This window comes from Entelurus aequoreus, linkage group LG18 (genome assembly GCF_033978785.1).
Source record: "Entelurus aequoreus isolate RoL-2023_Sb linkage group LG18, RoL_Eaeq_v1.1, whole genome shotgun sequence".
Lineage (NCBI taxonomy): Eukaryota > Metazoa > Chordata > Actinopteri > Syngnathiformes > Syngnathidae > Entelurus > Entelurus aequoreus.
Genome location: NC_084748.1, coordinates 47,499,777 through 47,519,776, shown reverse-complemented (window position 1 = coordinate 47,519,776; position 20,000 = coordinate 47,499,777). Strand labels below are relative to the sequence as shown.

Here is a 20,000-nt window from a genome sequence, read left to right as displayed (position 1 = left end):
AGCTTAAAAAGTTAGCATTTTATTGTTAGCATGCTAACAGTTACCAAGTGTCACATACCAGGTTAAATGTAGGGTAAACAATTGCAAAATCAGCTCAAAAAGCTCACACTTTAATGCTAGCGTGCTAACGTCAACATGCTAACAGCTTGTTTCACAAACCAAGTTATATGACTGCTAGGTGTATCGCTGCAGAATTAAGAGAATTTTTTTTATTTTTTAAATTAGCTAAAAAAAGGTAGCACTTTATTGTTAGCATGCTAACAGTTAACAAGTGTCACATACCAGGTTAACTGTAGGGTATGCAAAAATAGAGAAAATGTTTTTAAAATTAGATTAAAAAAACTTAGCATGCTTAAGTTAGCTTGAAAGTGTATGGCTGGGGAATTAGAGACAAAAGTGTAAAACTAGCTTAAAAAGTGAGCACTTTAAAGTTAGCATGCTAATGTCACATACCAAGTTAAATGACTGGTGTGAACGGTTGCAAAACTAGCTCAAAAAGTTAGCATGTGCCACATACCGATTTATAGGACTAATGTGTATGGCTGCGGAATTAGAGGAAAAAAGTGTAAAATTAGCTTAAAAAGCTAGCATTTTATTGTTAGCATGCTAACAGTTAACAAGTGTCACATACCAAGTTAAATGTAGGGTAAACAATTGCAAAATCAGCTCAAAAAGCTCGAACTTTAATGCTAGCGTGCTAACGTCAACATGCTAACAGTTAGCTTGTTTTACAAACCAAGTTATATGACTGCTAGGTGTATCGCTGTGGAATTAGAGGAAAAAAAGTGTAAAATTAGCTTAAAGTTAGCATTTTATTGTTAGCATGCTAACAGTTAACAAGTGTCACATACCAGGTTAACTAGGGTATGCAAAAATAGAGAAAATGTTTTTAAAATTAGATTAAAAAAAAACTTAGCATGCTTAAGTTAGCTTGCAGGTGTATGGCTGGGGAATTGGAGACAAAAGGGTAAAAGTAGCTTAAAAAGTTAGCACTTTAAAGTTAGCATGCTAATGTCACATACCAAGTTAAATGACTGGTGTGAACGGTTGCAAAACTAGCTCAAAAAGTTAGCATGTGTCAAATACCGATTTATAGGACTAATGTGTATGGCTGCGGAATTAGAGGAAAAGTGTAAAATTACCTTAAAAAGTTAGCATTTTATTGTTAGCATGCTAACAGTTAACAAGTGTCACATACCAGGTTAAATGTAGGGTAAACAATTGCAAAATCAGCTCAAAAAGCTCACACTTTAATGCTAGCGTGCTAACGTCAACATGCTAACAGTTAGCTTGTTTCACAAACCAAGTTATATGACTGCTAGGTGTATCGCTGCAGAATTAAGAGAATTTTTTTTATTTTTTAAATTAGCTAAAAAAAGGTAGCACTTTATTGTTAGCATGCTAACAGTTAACAAGTGTCACATACCAGGTTAACTGTAGGGTATGCAAAAATAGAGAAAATGTTTTTAAAATTAGATTAAATTTTTTTTAGCATGCTTAAGTTAGCTTGCAAGTGTATGGCTGGGGAATTAGAGACAAAAGTGTAAAATTAGCTTAAAAAGTTAGCACTTTAAAGTTAGCATGCTAATGTCACATATCAAGTTAAATGACTGGTGTGAACGGTTGCAAAACTAGCTCAAAAAGTTAGCATGTGTCACATACCGATTTATAGGACTAATGTGTATGGCTGCGGAATTAGAGGAAAAAAAGTGTAAAATTAGCTTAAAAAGTTAGCATTTTATTGTTAGCATGCTAACAGTTAACTATTGTCACATACCAACTTAAATGCAGGGTAAACAATTGCAAAATCAGCTCAAAAAGCTCGAACTTTAATGCTAGCGTGCTAACGTCAACATGCTAACAGTTAGCTTGTTTCACAAACCAAGTTATATGACTGCTAGGTGTATCGCTGTGGAATTAGAGGAAAAAAAGTGTAAAATTAGCTTTAAAAGTTAGCATTTTATTGTTAGCACGCTAACAGTTAACAAGTGTCACATACCAGGTTAACTGTAGGGTATGCAAAAATAGAGAAAATGTTTTTAAAATTAGATTAAAAAAACTTAGCATGCTTAAGTTAGCTTGCAGGTGTATGGCTGGGGAATTAGAGACAAAAGGGTAAAAGTAGCTTAAAAAGTTAGCACTTTAAAGTTAGCATGCTAATGTCACATACCAAGTTAAATGACTGGTGTGAACGGTTGCAAAACTAGCTCAAAAAGTTAGCATGTGTCAAATACCGATTTATAGGACTAATGTGTATGGCTGCGGAATTAGAGGAAAAGTGTAAAATTACCTTAAAAAGTTAGCATTTTATTGTTAGCATGCTAACAGTTAACAAGTGTCACATACCAGGTTAAATGTGGGGTAAACAATTGCAAAATCAGCTCAAAAAGCTTGCACTTTAATGCTAGCGTGCTAACGTCAACATGCTAACAGTTAGCTTGTTTCACAAACCAAGTTATATGACTGCTAGGTGTATCGCTGCGGAATTAGAGGGAAAAAAAAGTGTAAAATTAGCTTAAAAAGTTAGCATTTTATTGTTAGCATGCTATCAGTTAACAAGTGTCACATACCAGGTTAACTGTACGGTATGCAAAAATAGAGAAAATGTTTTTAAAATTAGATTAAAAAAAACTTAGCATGCTTAAGTTAGCTTGCAGGTGTATGGCTGGGGAATTAGAGACAAAAGGGTAAAGGTAGCTTAAAAAGTTAGCACTTTAAAGTTAGCATGCTAATGTCACATACCAAGTTAAATGACTTAAATGAACGGTTGCAAAACTAGCTCAAAAAGTTAGCATGCTAACAGTTAGCTTGTGTCACATACCGATTTATAGGACTAATGTGTGTGGCTGCGGAATTAGAGGAAAAGTGTAAAATTACCTTAAAAAGTTAGCATTTTATTGTTAGCATGCTAACAGTTAACAAGTGTCACATACCAGGTTAAATGTAGGGTAAACAATTGCAAAATCAGCTCAAAAAGCTCACACTTTAATGATAGCGTGCTAACGTCAACATGCTAACAGTTAGCTTGTTTCACAAACCAAGTTATATGACTGCTAAGTGTATCGCTGCGGAATTAGAGAATTTTTTTTTTTTTTTAATTCAACTAAAAAAGTTAGCACTTTATTGTTAGCATGCTAACAGTTAACAAGTGTCACATACCAGGTTAACTGTAGGGTATGCAAAAATAGAGAAAATGTTTTTAAAATTAGATTAAAATTTTTTAGCATGCTTAAGTTAGCTTGCAAGTGTATGGCTGGGGAATTAGAGACAAAAGGGTAAAAGTAGCTTAAAAAGTTAGCACTTTAAAGTTAGCATGCTAATGTCACATACCAAGTTAAATGACTGGTGTGAACGGTTGCAAAACTAGCTCAAAAAGTTAGCATGTGTCACATACCGATTTATAGGACTAATGTGTATGGCTGCGGAATTAGAGGAAAAAAGTGTAAAATTAGCTTAAAAAGCTAGCATTTTATTGTTAGCATGCTAACAGTTAACAAGTGTCACATACCAAGTTAAATGTAGGGTAAACAATTGCAAAATCAGCTCAAAAAGCTTGAACTTTAATGCTAGCGTGCTAACGTCAACATGCTAACAGTTAGCTTGTTTCACAAACCAAGTTATATGACTGCTAGGTGTATCGCTGCAGAATTAAGAGAATTTTTTTTATTTTTTAAATTAGCTAAAAAAAGGTAGCACTTTATTGTTAGCATGCTAACAGTTAACAAGTGTCACATACCAGGTTAACTGTAGGGTATGCAAAAATAGAGAAAATGTTTTTAAAATTAGATTAAAAAAACTTAGCATGCTTAAGTTAGCTTGAAAGTGTATGGCTGGGGAATTAGAGACAAAAGTGTAAAACTAGCTTAAAAAGTTAGCACTTTAAAGTTAGCATGCTAATGTCACATGTGGTTGCAAAACTAGCTCAAAAAGTTAGCATGTGTCACATACCGATTTATAGGACTAATGTGTATGGCTGCGGAATTAGAGGAAAAAAAGTGTAAAATTAGCTTAAAAAGTTAGCATTTTATTGTTAGCATGCTAACAGTTAACTATTGTCACATACCAACTTAAATGCAGGGTAAACAATTGTAAAATCAGCTCAAAAAGCTTGAACTTTAATGCTAGCGTGCTAACGTCAACATGCTAACAGTTAGCTTGTTTCACAAACCAAGTTATATGACTGCTAGGTGTATCGCTGTGGAATTAGAGGAAAAAAAGTGTAAAATTAGCTTTAAAAGTTAGCATTTTATTGTTAGCACGCTAACAGTTAACAAGTGTCACATACCAGGTTAACTGTAGGGTATGCAAAAATAGAGAAAATGTTTTTAAAATTAGATTAAAAAAACTTAGCATGCTTAAGTTAGCTTGAAAGTGTATGGCTGGGGAATTAGAGACAAAAGTGTAAAACTAGCTTAAAAAGTTAGCACTTTAAAGTTAGCATGCTAATGTCACATATCAAGTTAAATGACTGGTGTGAACGGTTGCAAAACTAGCTCAAAAAGTTAGCATGTGTCACATACCGATTTATAGGACTAATGTGTATGGCTGCGGAATTAGAGGAAAAAAAGTGTAAAATTAGCTTAAAAAGTTAGCATTTTATTGTTAGCATGCTAACAGTTAACTATTGTCACATACCAACTTAAATGCAGGGTAAACAATTGCAAAATCAGCTCAAAAAGCTCGAACTTTAATGCTAGCGTGCTAACGTCAACATGCTAACAGTTAGCTTGTTTCACAAACCAAGTTATATGACTGCTAGGTGTATCGCTGTGGAATTAGAGGAAAAAAAGTGTAAAATTAGCTTTAAAAGTTAGCATTTTATTGTTAGCACGCTAACAGTTAACAAGTGTCACATACCAGGTTAACTGTAGGGTATGCAAAAATAGAGAAAATGTTTTTAAAATTAGATTAAAAAAACTTAGCATGCTTAAGTTAGCTTGCAGGTGTATGGCTGGGGAATTAGAGACAAAAGGGTAAAAGTAGCTTAAAAAGTTAGCACTTTAAAGTTAGCATGCTAATGTCACATACCAAGTTAAATGACTGGTGTGAACGGTTGCAAAACTAGCTCAAAAAGTTAGCATGTGTCACATACCGATTTATAGGACTAATGTGTATGGCTGCGGAATTAGAGGAAAAGTGTAAAATTAGCTTAAAAAGTTAGCATTTTATTGTTAGCATGCTAACAGTTACCAAGTGTCACATACCAGGTTAAATGTAGGGTAAACAATTGCAAAATCAGCTCAAAAAGCTCACACTTTAATGATAGCGTGCTAACGTCAACATGCTAACAGCTTGTTTCACAAACCAAGTTATATGACTGCTAGGTGTATCGCTGCAGAATTAAGAGAATTTTTTTTATTTTTTAAATTAGCTAAAAAAAGGTAGCACTTTATTGTTAGCATGCTAACAGTTAACAAGTGTCACATACCAGGTTAACTGTAGGGTATGCAAAAATAGAGAAAATGTTTTTAAAATTACATTAAAAAAACTTAGCATGCTTAAGTTAGCTTGAAAGTGTATGGCTGGGGAATTAGAGACAAAAGTGTAAAACTAGCTTAAAAAGTTAGCACTTTAAAGTTAGCATGCTAATGTCACATATCAAGTTAAATGACTGGTGTGAACGGTTGCAAAACTAGCTCAAAAAGTTAGCATGTGTCACATACCGATTTATAGGACTAATGTGTATGGCTGCGGAATTAGAGGAAAAAAAGTGTAAAATTACCTTAAAAAGTTAGCATTTTATTGTTAGCATGCTAACAGTTAACAAGTGTCACATACCAGGTTAAATGTGGGGTAAACAATTGCAAAATCAGCTCAAAAAACTTGCACTTTAATGTGAGCGTGCTAACGTCAACATGCTAACAGTTAGCTTGTTTCACAAACCAAGTTATATGACTGCTAGGTGTATCGCTGCGGAATTAGAGGAAAAAAAGTAAAATTAGCTTAAAAAGTTAGCATTTTATTGTTAGCATGCTAACAGTTAACAAGTGTCACATACCAAGTTAAATGTAGGGTAAACAATTGCAAAATCAGCTCAAAAAGCTTGCCCTTTAATGCTAGCGTGCTAACGTCAACATGCTAACAGTTAGCTTGTTTCACAAACCAAGTTATATGACTGCTAGGTGTATCACTGCAGAATTAGAGGGAAAAAAGTGTAAAATTAGCTTAAAAAGTTAGCATTTTATTGTTAGCATGCTAAGAGTTAACAAGTGTCACATATCAGGTTAACTGTAGGGTAAACGGTTGCAAAATGAGATCAAAAAGCTGGCACTTTAATGCTAGCGTGCTAATGTTAACATGCTAACAGTTAGCTTGTTTCACAAACCAAGTGACATGACTGCAACGTGTATCGCTGCGGAATTAGAGGAAAAAAAGTGTAAAATTAGCTAAAAAAGTTAGCATTTTATTGTTAGCATGCTAACAGTTAACAAGTTTAACAGTTAGCTTGTTTCACAAATCAAGTGATATGACTGCTAGGTGTATCGCTGCGGAATTAGAAGAAAAAAAGTGTAAAATTAGCTTAAAAAGTTAGCATTTTATTGTTAGCATGCTAAGAGTTAACAAGTGTCACATATCAGGTTAACTGTAGGGTAAACGGTTGCAAAATTAGCTCAAAAAGCTTGCACTTTACTGCTAGCGTGCTGACATTAACATGCTAACAGTTAGCTTGTTTCACAAAGCAAGTGACATGACTGCAAGGTGTATCGCTGCGGAATTAGAGGAAAAAAAGTGTAAAATTAGCTAAAAAAGTTAGCATTTTATTGTTAGCATGCTAACAGTTAACAAGTTTAACAGTTAGCTTGTTTCACAAACCAAGTGATATGACTGCTATGTGTATCGCTGCGGAATTAGAGGAAAAAAAGTGTAAAATTAGCTAAAAAAGTTAGCATTTTATTGTTAGCATGCTAACAGTTAACAAGTTTAACAGTTAGCTTGTTTCACAAATCAAGTGATATGACTGCTAGGTGTATCGCTGCGGAATTAGAGGAAAAAAAGTGTACAATTAGCTTAAAAAGTTAGCATTTTATTGTTAGCATGCTAACAGTTAAGTGTCACATACCAGGTTAACTGTAGGGTAAACGGTTGCAAAATTAGCTCAAAAAGCTTGCACTTTACTGCTAGCGTGCTAACGTTAACATGCTAACAGTTAGCTTGTTTCACAAAGCAAGTGACATGACTGCAAGGTGTATCGCTGCGGAATTAGAGGAAATAAAGTGTAAAATTAGCTAAAAAAGTTAGCATTTTATTGTTAGCATGCTAACAGTTAACAAGTTTAACAGTTAGCTTGTTTCACAAATCAAGTGATATGACTGCTAGGTGTATCGCTGCGGAATTAGAAGAAAAAAAGTGTAAAATTAGCTTAAAAAGTTAGCATTTTATTGTTAGCATGCTAAGAGTTAACAAGTGTCACATATCAGGTTAACTGTAGGGTAAACGGTTGCAAAATTAGCTCAAAAAGCTTGCACTTTACTGCTAGCGTGCTGACATTAACATGCTAACAGTTAGCTTGTTCCACAAAGCAAGTGACATGACTGCAAGGTGTATCGCTGCGGAATTAGAGGAAAAAAAGTGTAAAATTAGCTAAAAAAGTTAGCATTTTATTGTTAGCATGCTAACAGTTAACAAGTTTAACAGTTAGCTTGTTTCACAAACCAAGTGATATGACTGCTAGGTGTATCGCTGCGGAATTAGAGGAAAAAAAGTGTAAAATTAGCTTAAAAAGTTAGCATTTTATTGTTAGCTTGCTAACAGTTAAGTGTCACATACCAGGTTAACTGTAGGGTAAACGGTTGCAAAATTAGCTCAAAAAGCTTGCACTTTACTGCTAGCGTGCTGACGTTAACATGCTAACAGTTAGCTTGTTTCACAAAGCAAGTGATGTGACTGCAAGGTGCTGTGATCTTATGAGCTAGGGAATATAAGAACTACACTACCCAGCATGCAACAGTAGTGACGAGCATGCGTGGTAGTCCCGGCAGGTAGAACGTGGTTATGAGCACGCTGTGTGAGTAAACGTTGAGAACTCAGCCAACACGCCTCGTCTGCATTATTTACAATTAGACAGACAACACAGGCGTATCGCTGCGGAATTAGAGAAACAAAAAGTGTAAAATTGTAATGTAGTAATAAACAAAGTAATGATGCATTTAGCTGTGCAGGTGTACCTAATGTTGTGGCCACTGGACCATACCTTGGCGGGAGACCAACGCCGCACCTCGTCCTGTAAGCGGCTGACCTCGTTCTTCAGAGACCGGACTTCCTTCTCCTTGGCTCGGAGCAGCGTCTGGGAGACGGAATGTGAACTCGCTTTAAGGACATCATTCACCACAACTTTGTCGCCATTGTTCTATTCTTGTTTCCATCCATATACACATTTAGGAGAAATTCGGTGCGGTCCCCTTTAAGTGACGTCATGATTTCCCCAAAGGTTTGTTGTGACCGCCATTTTGAGTGGCTTTTATGTAATACCATTCTTTCTGCTCTTTGCTTTGAATAAACAGCGCACTCGTTCGTGTGTCGAATATATTTCAAGTTGTCTTAATTTCACGTTACATTCTTTTAAAAAAAAAAGCTTGCTGTGGGAGTCGTGACAATGAGGCGAGAGAGCTGTAGTTCTGAGCCGGTGAGTTTAATATCAGACTTCTTTCCGGAAGTGTGTCCCCTTATCACTGGTCACATCCGCCCAATGCACCGATCCCCAATCTGGTGATGAGAACAATTATTGCCCCGCTACACAATTTTGGCGTATTTATGAAGGTCACATATACATTTTTGTCAACATTATTATGCTCCAAGCAAAATTATTTTCTACATAAATGTCGATTTATAAAAGTAAAACCTACGTTTTACACGTCCCCCGAAACACCAGATTTGGCAGTAACACAAAACGCCTTTTACCGGAAGTTGTAACATAGAAATGTTTGTCAACATTATTATGCTCCAAGCAAAAAATGTTTCAACATAAATGTCAAATTAATGAAAATAAAACTTACATTTCCTAATTGGCTTAATAATTTTAAAATTATTAATTAGATCTTGGAAAATGATTACAATTTAAATAGATGTAATTTATTTCGTTATTGCAGAAATTTTAAGTGATTTGGATTAGCCTTTTTTTGTCTGGTTGAGTTTGGTATTTTATAATATTTTTTTATTATTATTGTTTTTATTTTCTATTTGTATTTGCTTTAGTTTTATTCCCTTTACATGTTTTGCGAAAGACAGTATTTGCTCAACCCGATGGGATGTTTGAAACTGTTGAGATTTGTTGAAAGTGCCTTGGATTTCATGTACATTGAGAATATATGTTTGTAAGTACATTGTTCAATAAAAAAAAACAAAAAAAAACAAAACAAGGAAAAGCAAAAATAGAAAAAAAAAAAAAAGTAAAAGTTCTGAGTCAACGACGTCGATTGATTCGCTTAATTGGAGAATAAAAAATAAAAAAAAGGCATGTTTGCCACAGGTGTTTGTATGTACATTGTTAAAAAAAATAAAAAATAAAAAAAACAACAAGGAAAAGCAAAAAAAACAACAAAAAAACAACCCTGACATTTTGATGTTTGAAAATGTTAAATTGGAGAAAAAAATGTAAAAAGGCACGCTTGCCACAGGTGTTGTGTATAAAAAATAATAAACTTTTTTTTTTTTTAAAAAGCCTTTTTCCTGAAGTGTGAGAACAATTAGTGCCCCGCTACACAATTTTGGCATATTTATAAATGATAGTAACATAGACATTTTTGTCAACATTATTATGCTCCAAGCAAAAACATTTCTACATAAATGTCGATTTATGAAAGTAAAACCTACATTGTCTAACTGGCTTAATAATTTAAAATGATCAATTTAATCTTGAAAAATGATTAAAAATACAAAAGCCCTTGAATTGATTTTGTTATTGCAGAAATTTAAAGTGATTTAGTTTAGCCTTTTTTTTTTTGTCTGTTTGAATTTTGTATTTTATCCTATTTTAAAAAAAATATTTATTGTTATCATGTTTATTTTCTATTTGTATTTGCTTTAGTTTTCTTTCCTGTCCTTTACATCCTGATGGATGTTTGAAATTGTTGACATTTGTTGAAAGTGCCTTGGATTTTATGTACATTAAGAATATATTTTTGTATGTATATTGTTGAATATAAAAAATAAAAAAAACAAGAAAAATAAATTTAAAAAAAGGAAAAAATGTGAAAGTTCTGAGTCAACGATGTCAATTGATTCGCTTAACCTGACACTTTTTCATGGACACACTCTACAAGACACGTTTTGATGTTGTAAAATGTTAAATTGGAGAATTTTTTTTAAAAAATGCACGTTTGTGACAGTTTGTATGTAAATTGTTCAGTATGGAAAAAAAAAAAAAAAATGTTAATCAAAAATTAAAAAACAGGGTAAAACGAAAAAATTAAAAAGGGAAATTTCTGAGTCAGTGACGTCGATTGATTTGCTTAACCTTAAAAAAATGTATGTTTGCCACAGGAATTTGTATGTGTACTGTTCAATATAAAAAATACATCAAATAAAAATACAAGGAAAAGCAACAAAAAAAAAAGGAGAAAAATTTAAAAATGTAAAAGTTCTGAGTCAACGACGTGGATTGATTTGCTTAACCTTAAAAAATGCACGTTTGCCATAGGTGTTTGTATGTGTAATGTTCAATATAAAACATAAATAAAATAAAAAAACAAGGAAAAGCAACAAAAAAAAGAAGAACATTTAAAAAAAAGGAACGTTCTGAGTCAACAACGTCCATTGATTTGCTTAAAGGCCTACTGAAATGAAATTTTTTTCATTTAAACGGGGATAGCAGATCCATTCTATGTGTCATACTTGATCATTTCGCGATATTGCCATATTTTTGCTGAAAGGATTTAGTAGAGAACATCGACGATAAAGGTCGCAACTTTTGGTCGCTGATAAAAAAAGCCTGACGTCACAGGCTGGAGGGCTGCTCACATTTCCCCATTGTTTACACCAGCAGCGAGAGACATTCGGACCGAGAAAGCCACGATTACCCCATTAATTTGAGCGAGGATGAAAGATTCGTGGATGAGGAACGTGAGAGTGAAGGACTAGAATGCAGTGCAGGACGTATCTTTTTTCGCTCTGACCGTAACTTAGGTACAAGCTGGCTCATTGGATTCCACACTTTCTCCTTTTTCTATTGCGGATCACGGATTTGTATTTTAAACCACCTCGGATACTATATCCTCTTGAAAATGAGAGTCGAGAACGCGAAATGGACATTCACAGTGACTTTTATCCCCATGACAATACATCGGTGAAGCTCTTTAGCTACTGAGCTAACGTGATAGCATCGGGTTCAAATGCAGATAGAAACAAAATACATAAACCCCTGACTGGAAGGATAGACAGAAGATCAACAATACTATTAAACCATGGACATGTAACTACACGGTTCATAATTTTCAGCTTGGCGAAGCTTAAAAATGCTGTTGCTAACGACGCCATTGAAGCTAACTTAGCAACGGGACCTCACAGAGCTATGATAAAAACATTAGCTATCCACCTACACCAGCCAGCTCTCATCTGCTCATCAACACCCGTGCTCACCTGCGTTCCAGCGATCGACGGAATGACGAAGGACTTCACCCGATCATCCGTGCGGTCGGCGGCTTGCGTCGGCTAGCGCGTCTGCTATCCAAGTCAAAGTCCTCCTGGTTGTGTTGCTGCAGCCAGCCGCTAATACACCGATCCCACCTACAGCTTTCTTCTTTGCAGTCTCCATTGTTCATTAAACAAATTGCAAAAGATTCACCAACACAGATGTCCAGAATACTGTGGAATTTTGAGATGAAAACAGAGCTTTTTTGTATTGGATTCAATGGTGTACCAATACTTCCGTTTAACTAGTGACGTCACGCGCATACGTCATCATACATAGACGCTTTCAACCGGAAGTTTAGCGGGAAATGTAAAATGTCACTTTATAAGTTAACCCGGCCGTATTGGCATGTGTTGCAATGTTAAGATTTCATCATTGATATATAAACTATCAGACTGCGTGGTCGCTAGTAGTGGCTTTCAGTAGGCCTTTAAGCTTAAAAAAATGCACGTTTGCCATAGGTGTTTGTATGTGTATTGTTCAATATAAAACATAAATAAAATAAAAATACAAGGAAAAGCAACAAAAAACGCTATGAGACGCGTTTTGATGTCATAAAATGTTAAATTGGAGAAAAACATTTAAAAAGGCACGTTTGCCAAAGTTATGTAAAAAAAAAGAGCCTTTTTTCTTGAAGCCTTTTTCTCATCCAACCTGGTGATGAGAACAATTAATGCTACACTGCTGTAAATCCACCAGTAGGAGGCGATGTGTGCTTCCTAATGTAAGCACGAACAAGGCCATGATGATAAAGTTGCATCAGGGGACGCCTTAGTTGAAATAATCTTCTTCCAACATTTGTCTCATTCAATTGGCTCCAGAACCTCTATCAGGACCCATTAAGTGGTGCTGCTAATACGCCCTTGACTTGGGATTTGCAAAGGTGCCAAATGTTGTAATCTGGGCGGATTATTGTCGTCGTCACCTCAATTTGTGACGCGGCGTTGCCAGGGGACGCCACTTCCGGCCTCTGGCCTGTGATGAAACCCCGCATGCGGCTCATCTCTGCGGCCAGCTTGTCTTTAAGCTCCTGGGGAAAAAAATACAAAATTGAAACGATATTCTTATATTACATTGGTGGAAAAAGTTTGGATGTCTAAAATTTTGGAAGCTCTCCAAATAAAAATGAATATAAACAAAGTTTAGTTAATTATAAAAAAAAAATAAAAATATTACTCTCCGATGAATTCATTCATTTGAAAAATTAGAACTACAATAATAAACACTTTTAAATGTGTAATTAAACATTTATATTTTCGTACAGGCAGAATATTTGACACTATACTTAATATTATTATAATTATATTTCTATTCTTACAGGGAAAAAAAACAACATTAAAAATGTACGAAAAAGAGCAAAAAAATTTAAATGCAATGAGAAAAAGTTCCAACTAATAATTGATAATAATATACTTAGTCCCCCGTATTAGAACATTGACACAAAGTTTTGTCTGTTTTAGCTTTTTTTTTAAAAATAAAAAAATATCAAAATGGTTTAGTGTACTTTACTTTTCAGTATGCGACTATTGGTGGAAAAAGGTTAGATGTCTAAAATATTGAAAGCTCTCAAAATAAAAATTTATATAAATAAAATTTAGTTAGTTAATAAAAAAAATAAAAAAATACTCTCCTATGAATAAATTCATTTGAAAAATTAGAACTACAATAATAAACACTTTTGAATGTGTAATTAAACATTTATATTTTCGTACAGGCAGAATATTTGACACTATGCTTAATATTATTATAATTATATTTCTATTCTTACAGGGAAAAAACAACATTAAAAATGTACGAAAAAGAGCAAAAAAATTCAAATGCAATGAGAAAAAGTTCCAACTAATAATTGATAATAATATACTTAGTCCCCCGTATTAGAACATTGACACAAAGTTTTGTCTGTTTTAGCTTTTTTTTTTTAAAATAAAAAAATATCAAAATGGCCCATGTGTACTTTACTTTTCAGTATGCGACTATTGGTGGAAAAAGGTTAGATGTCTAAAATATTGAAAGCTCTCAAAATAAAAATGTATACAAACAAAATTTAGTTAGTTAATAAAAACATTTAAAAAAATACTCTCCTATGAATGAATTCATTTGAAAAATTAGAACTACAATAATAAACACTTTTAAATGTGTAATTAAACATTTATATTTTCGTACAGGCAGAATATTTGACACTATACTTAATATTATTATAATTATATTTCTATTCTTACAGGGGAAAAAACAACATTAAAAATGTACGAAAAAGAGCAAAAAAATTCAAATGCAATGAGAAAAAGTTCCAACTAATAATTGATAATAATATACTTAGTCCCCCGTATTAGAACATTGACACAAAGTTTTGTCTGTTTTAGCTTTTTTTTTTTAAAATAAAAAAATATCAAAATGGCCCATGTGTACTTTACTTTTCAGTATGCGACTATTGGTGGAAAAAGTTTAGATGTCTAAAATATTGAAAGCTCTCAAAATAAAAATTTATACAAATAAAATTTAGCTAGTTAATAAAAAAATAAAAAAATTACTCTCCTATGAATGAATTCATTTGAAAAATTAGAACTACAATAATAAACACTTTTAGATGTGTAATTAAACATTTATATTTTCGTACAGGCAGAATATTTGACACTATGCTTAATATTATTATAATTATATTTCTATTCTTACAGGGAAAAAAAAACAACATTAAAAATGTACGAAAAAGAGCAAAAAAATTCAAATGCAATGAGAAAAAGTTCCAACTAATAATTGATAATAATATACTTAGTCCCCCATATTAGAACATTGACACAAAGTTTTGTCTTGTTTTAGCTTTTTTTTTTTTTTAAATAAAAAAATATCAAAATGGCCCATGTGTACTTTACTTTTCAGTATGCGACTATTGGTGGAAAAAGTTTAGATGTCTAAAATATTGAAAGCTCTCAAAATAAAAATGTATACAAACAAAATTTAGTTAGTTAATAAAAAAAATAAAAAAATTACTCTCCTATGAATGAATTAATTTGAAAAATTAGAACTACAATAATAAACACTTTTAAATGTGTAATTAAACATTTATATTTTCGTACAGGCAGAATATTTGACACTATGCTTAATATTATTATAATTATATTTCTATTCTTACAGGGAAAAAAAACAACATTAAAAATGTACGAAAAAGAGCAAAAAAATTTAAATGCAATGAGAAAAAGTTCCAACTAATAATTGATAATAATATACTTAGTCCCCCGTATTAGAACATTGACACAAAGTTTTGTCTGTTTTAGCTTTTTTTAAAAAAATAAAAAAATATCAAAATGGCCCATGTGTACTTTACTTTTCAGTATGCGACTATTGGTGGAAAAAGTTTAGATGTCTAAAATATTGAAAACTCTCAAAATAAAAATTTATACAAATAAAATTTAGTTACTTAATAAAAAAATAAAAAAATTACTCTCCTATGAATTAATTCATTTGAAAAATTAGAACTACAATAATAAACACTTTTAAATGTGTAATTAAACATTTATATTTTCGTACAGGCAGAATATTTGACACTATGCTTAATATTATTATAATTATATTCCTATTCTCACAGGGGAAAAAACAACATTAAAAATGTACGAAAAAGAGCAAAAAAATTTAAATGCAATGAGAAAAAGTTCCAACTAATAATTGATAATAATATAGTTAGTCCCCATATTAGAACATTGACACAAAGTTTTGTCTGTTTTAGCTTTTTTTTTTTTAAATAAAAAAATATCAAAATGGCCCATGTGTACTTTACTTTTCAGTATGCGGCCATTGGCGGAAAAAGTTTAGATGTCTAAAATATTGAAAACTCTCAAAATAAAAATGTATACAAATAAAATTTAGTTAGTTAATAAAAAAATAAAAAAATTACTCTCCTATGAATGAATTCATTTGAAAAATTAGAACTACAATAATAAACACTTTTAAATGTGTAATTAAACATTTATATTTTCGTACAGGCAGAATATTTGACACTATGCTTAATATTATTATAATTATATTTCTATTCTTACAGGGGAAAAACAACATTAAAAATGTACGAAAAAGCGCAAAAAAATTTAAATGCAATGAGAAAAAGTTCCAACTAATAATTGATAATAATATACTTAGTCCCCTAGATTAGAACATTGACACAAAGTTTTGTCTGTTTTAGCTTTTTTTTTTAAAATAAAAAAATATCAAAATGGCCCATGTGTACTTTACTTTTCAGTATGCGACTATTGGTGGAAAAAGTTTAGATGTCTAAAATATTGAAAGCTCTCAAAATAAAAATGTATACAAACAAAATTTAGTTAGTTAATTAAAAAAATTAAAAAAATTACTCTCCTATGAATGAATTCATTTGAAAAATTAGAACTACAATAATAAACACTTTTAAATGTGTAATTAAACATTTTTATTTTCGTACAGGCAGAATATTTGACACTATGCTTAATATTATTATAATTATATTTCTATTCTTACAGGGAAAAAAAACAACATTAAAAATGTACGAAAAAGAGCAAAAAAATTCAAATGCAATGAGAAAAAGTTCCAACTAATAATTGATAATAATATACTTAGTCCCCTATATTAGAACATTGACACAAAGTTTTGTCTGTTTTATCTTTTTTTGTTTTAAATAAAAAAATATCAAAATGGCCCATGTGTACTTTACTTTTCAGTATGCGACTATTGGTGGAAAAAGGTTAGAAGTCTAAAATATTGAAAGCTCTCAAAATAAAAATGTATACAAATAAAATTTAGTTAGTTAATAAAAAAATATAAAAAAATACTCTCCTATGAATGAATTCCTTTGAAAAATTAGAACTACAATAATAAACACTTTTAAATGTGTAAATAAACATTTATATTTTCGTACAGGCAGAATATTTGACACTGTGCTTAATATTATTATAATTATATTTCTATTCTTACAGGGAAAAAACAACATTAAAAATGTACGAAAAAGAGCAAAACAATTTAAATGCAATGAGAAAAAGTTCCAACTAATAATTGATAATAACATACTTAGTCCCCCGTATTAGAACATTGACACAAAGTTTTGTCTGTTTTAGCTTTTTTTTTTTTTAAATTAAAAAAATATCAAAATGGCCCATGTGTACTTTACTTTTCAGTATGCGACTATTGGTGGAAAAAGTTTAGATGTCTAAAATATTGAAAGCTCTCAAAATAAAAATGTATACAAACAAAATCTAGTTAGTTAATAAAAAAAATAAAAATATTACTCTCCTATGAATGAATTAATTTGAAAAATTAGAACTACTATAATAAACACTTTTAAATGTGTAATTAAACATTTTTATTTTCGTACAGGCAGAATATTTGACACTGTGCTTAATATTATTATAATTATATTTCTATTCTTACAGGGGAAAAAACAACATTAAAAATGTACGAAAAAGAGCAAAAAAATTTAAATGCAATGAGAAAAAGTTCCAACTAATAATTGATAATAATATACTTAGTCCCCCGTATTAGAACATTGACACAAAGTTTTGTCTGTTTTAGCTTTTTTTTTTTAAATAAAAAAATATCAAAATGGCCCATGTGTACTTTACTTTTCAGTATGCGACTATTGGTGGAAAAAGGTTAGATGTCTAAAATATTGAAAGCTCTCAAAATAAAAATGTATACAAACAAAATTTAGTTAGTTAATAAAAAAAATAAAAAAATTACTCTCCTATGAATGAATTCATTTGAAAAATTAGAACTACATTAATAAACACTTTTAAATGTGTAATTAAACAGTTATATTTTCGTACAGGCAGAATATTTGACACTATGCTTAAAATTATTATTATTATATTTCTATTCTTACAGGGGAAAAAACAACATTAAAAATGTACGAAAAAGAGCAAAAAAATTAAAATGCAATGAGAATTAATAATTGATAATAATATACTTAGTCCCCTGTATTAGAACATTGACACAAAGTTCTGTCTGTTTTAGCTTTTTTTTTTTTTTAAATAAAAAAATATCAAAATGGCCCATGTGTACTTTACTTTTCAGTATGCGGCCATTGGTGGGAAAAGTTTAGATGTCTAAAATAATGGAAGCTCTCAAAATAAAAATTAATACAAACAAAATTTAGTTAGTTAATAAAAAAACATATATATATATATATTACTCTCCTATGAATGAATTCATTTGTAAAATTAGAACTACAATAATAAACACTTTTAAATGTGTAATTAAACATTGATATTTTCGTAAATGCAGAATATTTGACACACTATGCAGTTACACAATCGCAATATTATTATGATTATATTTCTATTCTTACAGGGAAAAAACAACATTAAAAATGTATGAAAAAGAGCAAAAAAATTCAAATGCAATGAGAAAAAGTTCCAACTAATAATTGATAATAATATACTTAGTCCCCCGTATTAGAACATTGACACAAAGTTTTGTCTGTTTTAGCATTTTTTTTGTGCTGAAGTAGAACATTGAGGACATGGACCTGGTTCTCTCTCCTGAGCTGCTCCATCTCTCGCACTTTGCATCCAAGCTCTGCTCGTCTACCAGGGCTGCTCTTCACGGCTCCTTCAGGGGACCTGACACACACACACACACACACACACACACACACACACACACACACACACACACACACACACACACACACACACACACACACACACACACACACACACACACACACACACACACACACACACACACACGCAGACGTAGAGTGCAGTGAACTAGTGAGCATGCACGACAGAGATCTTCTCATCCCTCACATGTCTCCTGTGGAGGACGTCTCCATGTCTCCAGCCAGCGACCTCCTGGCCTGCAGCTCCTCTCTGTGGGCCGCTCGCAGAGCCTCCATTGCTGGAAGAGAGTGTTCAAACATCACCAGATGGACAAGTCCGTCAAAAGAAGGACTTTTTGGAAGCGACGTCTGCTTGTTGAAGTGAAATGCTGACAGAATGTAGTATGAATGTAAGAATAGTTTGAATGTTGGAATGGTTTGAATGTGAAAGAGTTACAATTTCCAGGAAAACCGGATGTGGAGGGGGGCGTGGCCTGCGGGCCTGCCGCGGAACGGGGTGTGCCAGGACCGGCCTCGAAGTCAGCGACAGGTGAGTAGATGGCCCAGGTGGGCTTTGTTATCTAATCACCTGTTGCCTTTATTAGCAGCAGCCGGGATGAGACACGTTGTTGGAGTTGGAGGTGCTGATGAGGGGACGGAAAGGAAAAGACATTGTGCTAGAAAGCAGAAACCTGTCGATATTGATGCAAATAAAACCGTGTTATACCCTGAATTCCGGGCCCTCCTGGCAGTGTGTGGTGGTCCGAAAAACACCACTTCTACACCGGAATTTGGTTGTGAACTTGGGAAAGTGTTAGTTTGAATGTCCAGGATGAGTGGAATGTGTTGATGTTGAAATGGTTTGAATAGGTTGAAAAAATGTGGGAATTGTGCAACTTGGAAAAATGGCCCATTCATTTCAATGGGAACTTCCTGGAAATTTGGGATTTTTAGAAAACGATTAGGAGCTTGAATGTCCTGATTGAGTTGAATTGGTTGGTGTTGGAATTGTTTAAATCGCTCAATAAATGTTGAAGTAGTAACAGTTTTTGAATTGAAAAATGGTAGTATGGAATTCCGGGAAAACCGGGAATTTTTCAAGTTCTTAAACCAACTTGTTTTTTGTCCTGACTAAGAGGAATGTTTTGACAGTGGAACGCTTGAAATGGGTTGAAAAATGTGAAAGGAGTCATTGCACTAAAAAAAGGTTGAAATAAGGTTAGACAAAAACAGGAATTCCTGGAAATTTGTTGAATGTGGAAAAATGCTTGTTTGAATTTCCAGAATGAGTGGAATGTGCTGAAGTTGGAATGGTTTGATTAGGTTGAAAAATGTGGGAATTGTGCAACTTGGAAAAATATCCCATTCATTTTAATGGGAATTTCCTGGAAATTTGGGATTTTTAGAAAATGATTAGAAGCATGAATGTCCTGATTGAGTTGAATTGGTTGGTGTTGGAATCATTTAAATCGCTCAATAAATGTTGAAGTAGTAACAGTTTTTGAATTGAAAAATGGTAGTATGGAATTCCGGGAAAACCGGGAATTTTTCAAGTTCTTAAACCAACTTTGTCCTGACTAAGAGGAATGTTTTGACAGTGGAACGCTTGAAATGGGTTGAAAAATGTGAAAGGAGTCGTCGCACTAAAAAAAGGTTGAAATAAGGTTAGACAAAAACAGGAATTCCTGGAAATTTGTTGAATGTGGAAAAATGCTAGTTTGAATGTCCAGAATGAGTGGAATGTGTTGAAGGTGGAATGGTTTGAATAGGTTGAAAAATGTGGGAATTATGCAACTTGGAAAAATGTCCCATTCATTT

At 32.6% G+C, this 20,000-nt stretch overlaps 1 protein-coding gene across 1 annotated transcript in view; it reads right to left on the bottom strand.

Annotated features, from left to right (window-relative positions):
* The window catches only part of LOC133633436 (uncharacterized), a 56,932-nt gene that overhangs the window by 1,523 nt on the left and 35,409 nt on the right, over positions 1 to 20,000 (bottom strand). The window contains exons 13-16 of the mRNA XM_062025961.1: positions 18,391 to 18,481; positions 18,108 to 18,201; positions 12,552 to 12,656; positions 8,192 to 8,284 (exon numbers count right to left, since the gene is read on the bottom strand). Of these exons, the coding sequence (XP_061881945.1) occupies positions 8,192 to 8,284; positions 12,552 to 12,656; positions 18,108 to 18,201; positions 18,391 to 18,481 (383 nt within the window). The remainder of the gene's footprint in view (positions 1 to 8,191; positions 8,285 to 12,551; positions 12,657 to 18,107; positions 18,202 to 18,390; positions 18,482 to 20,000) is intronic.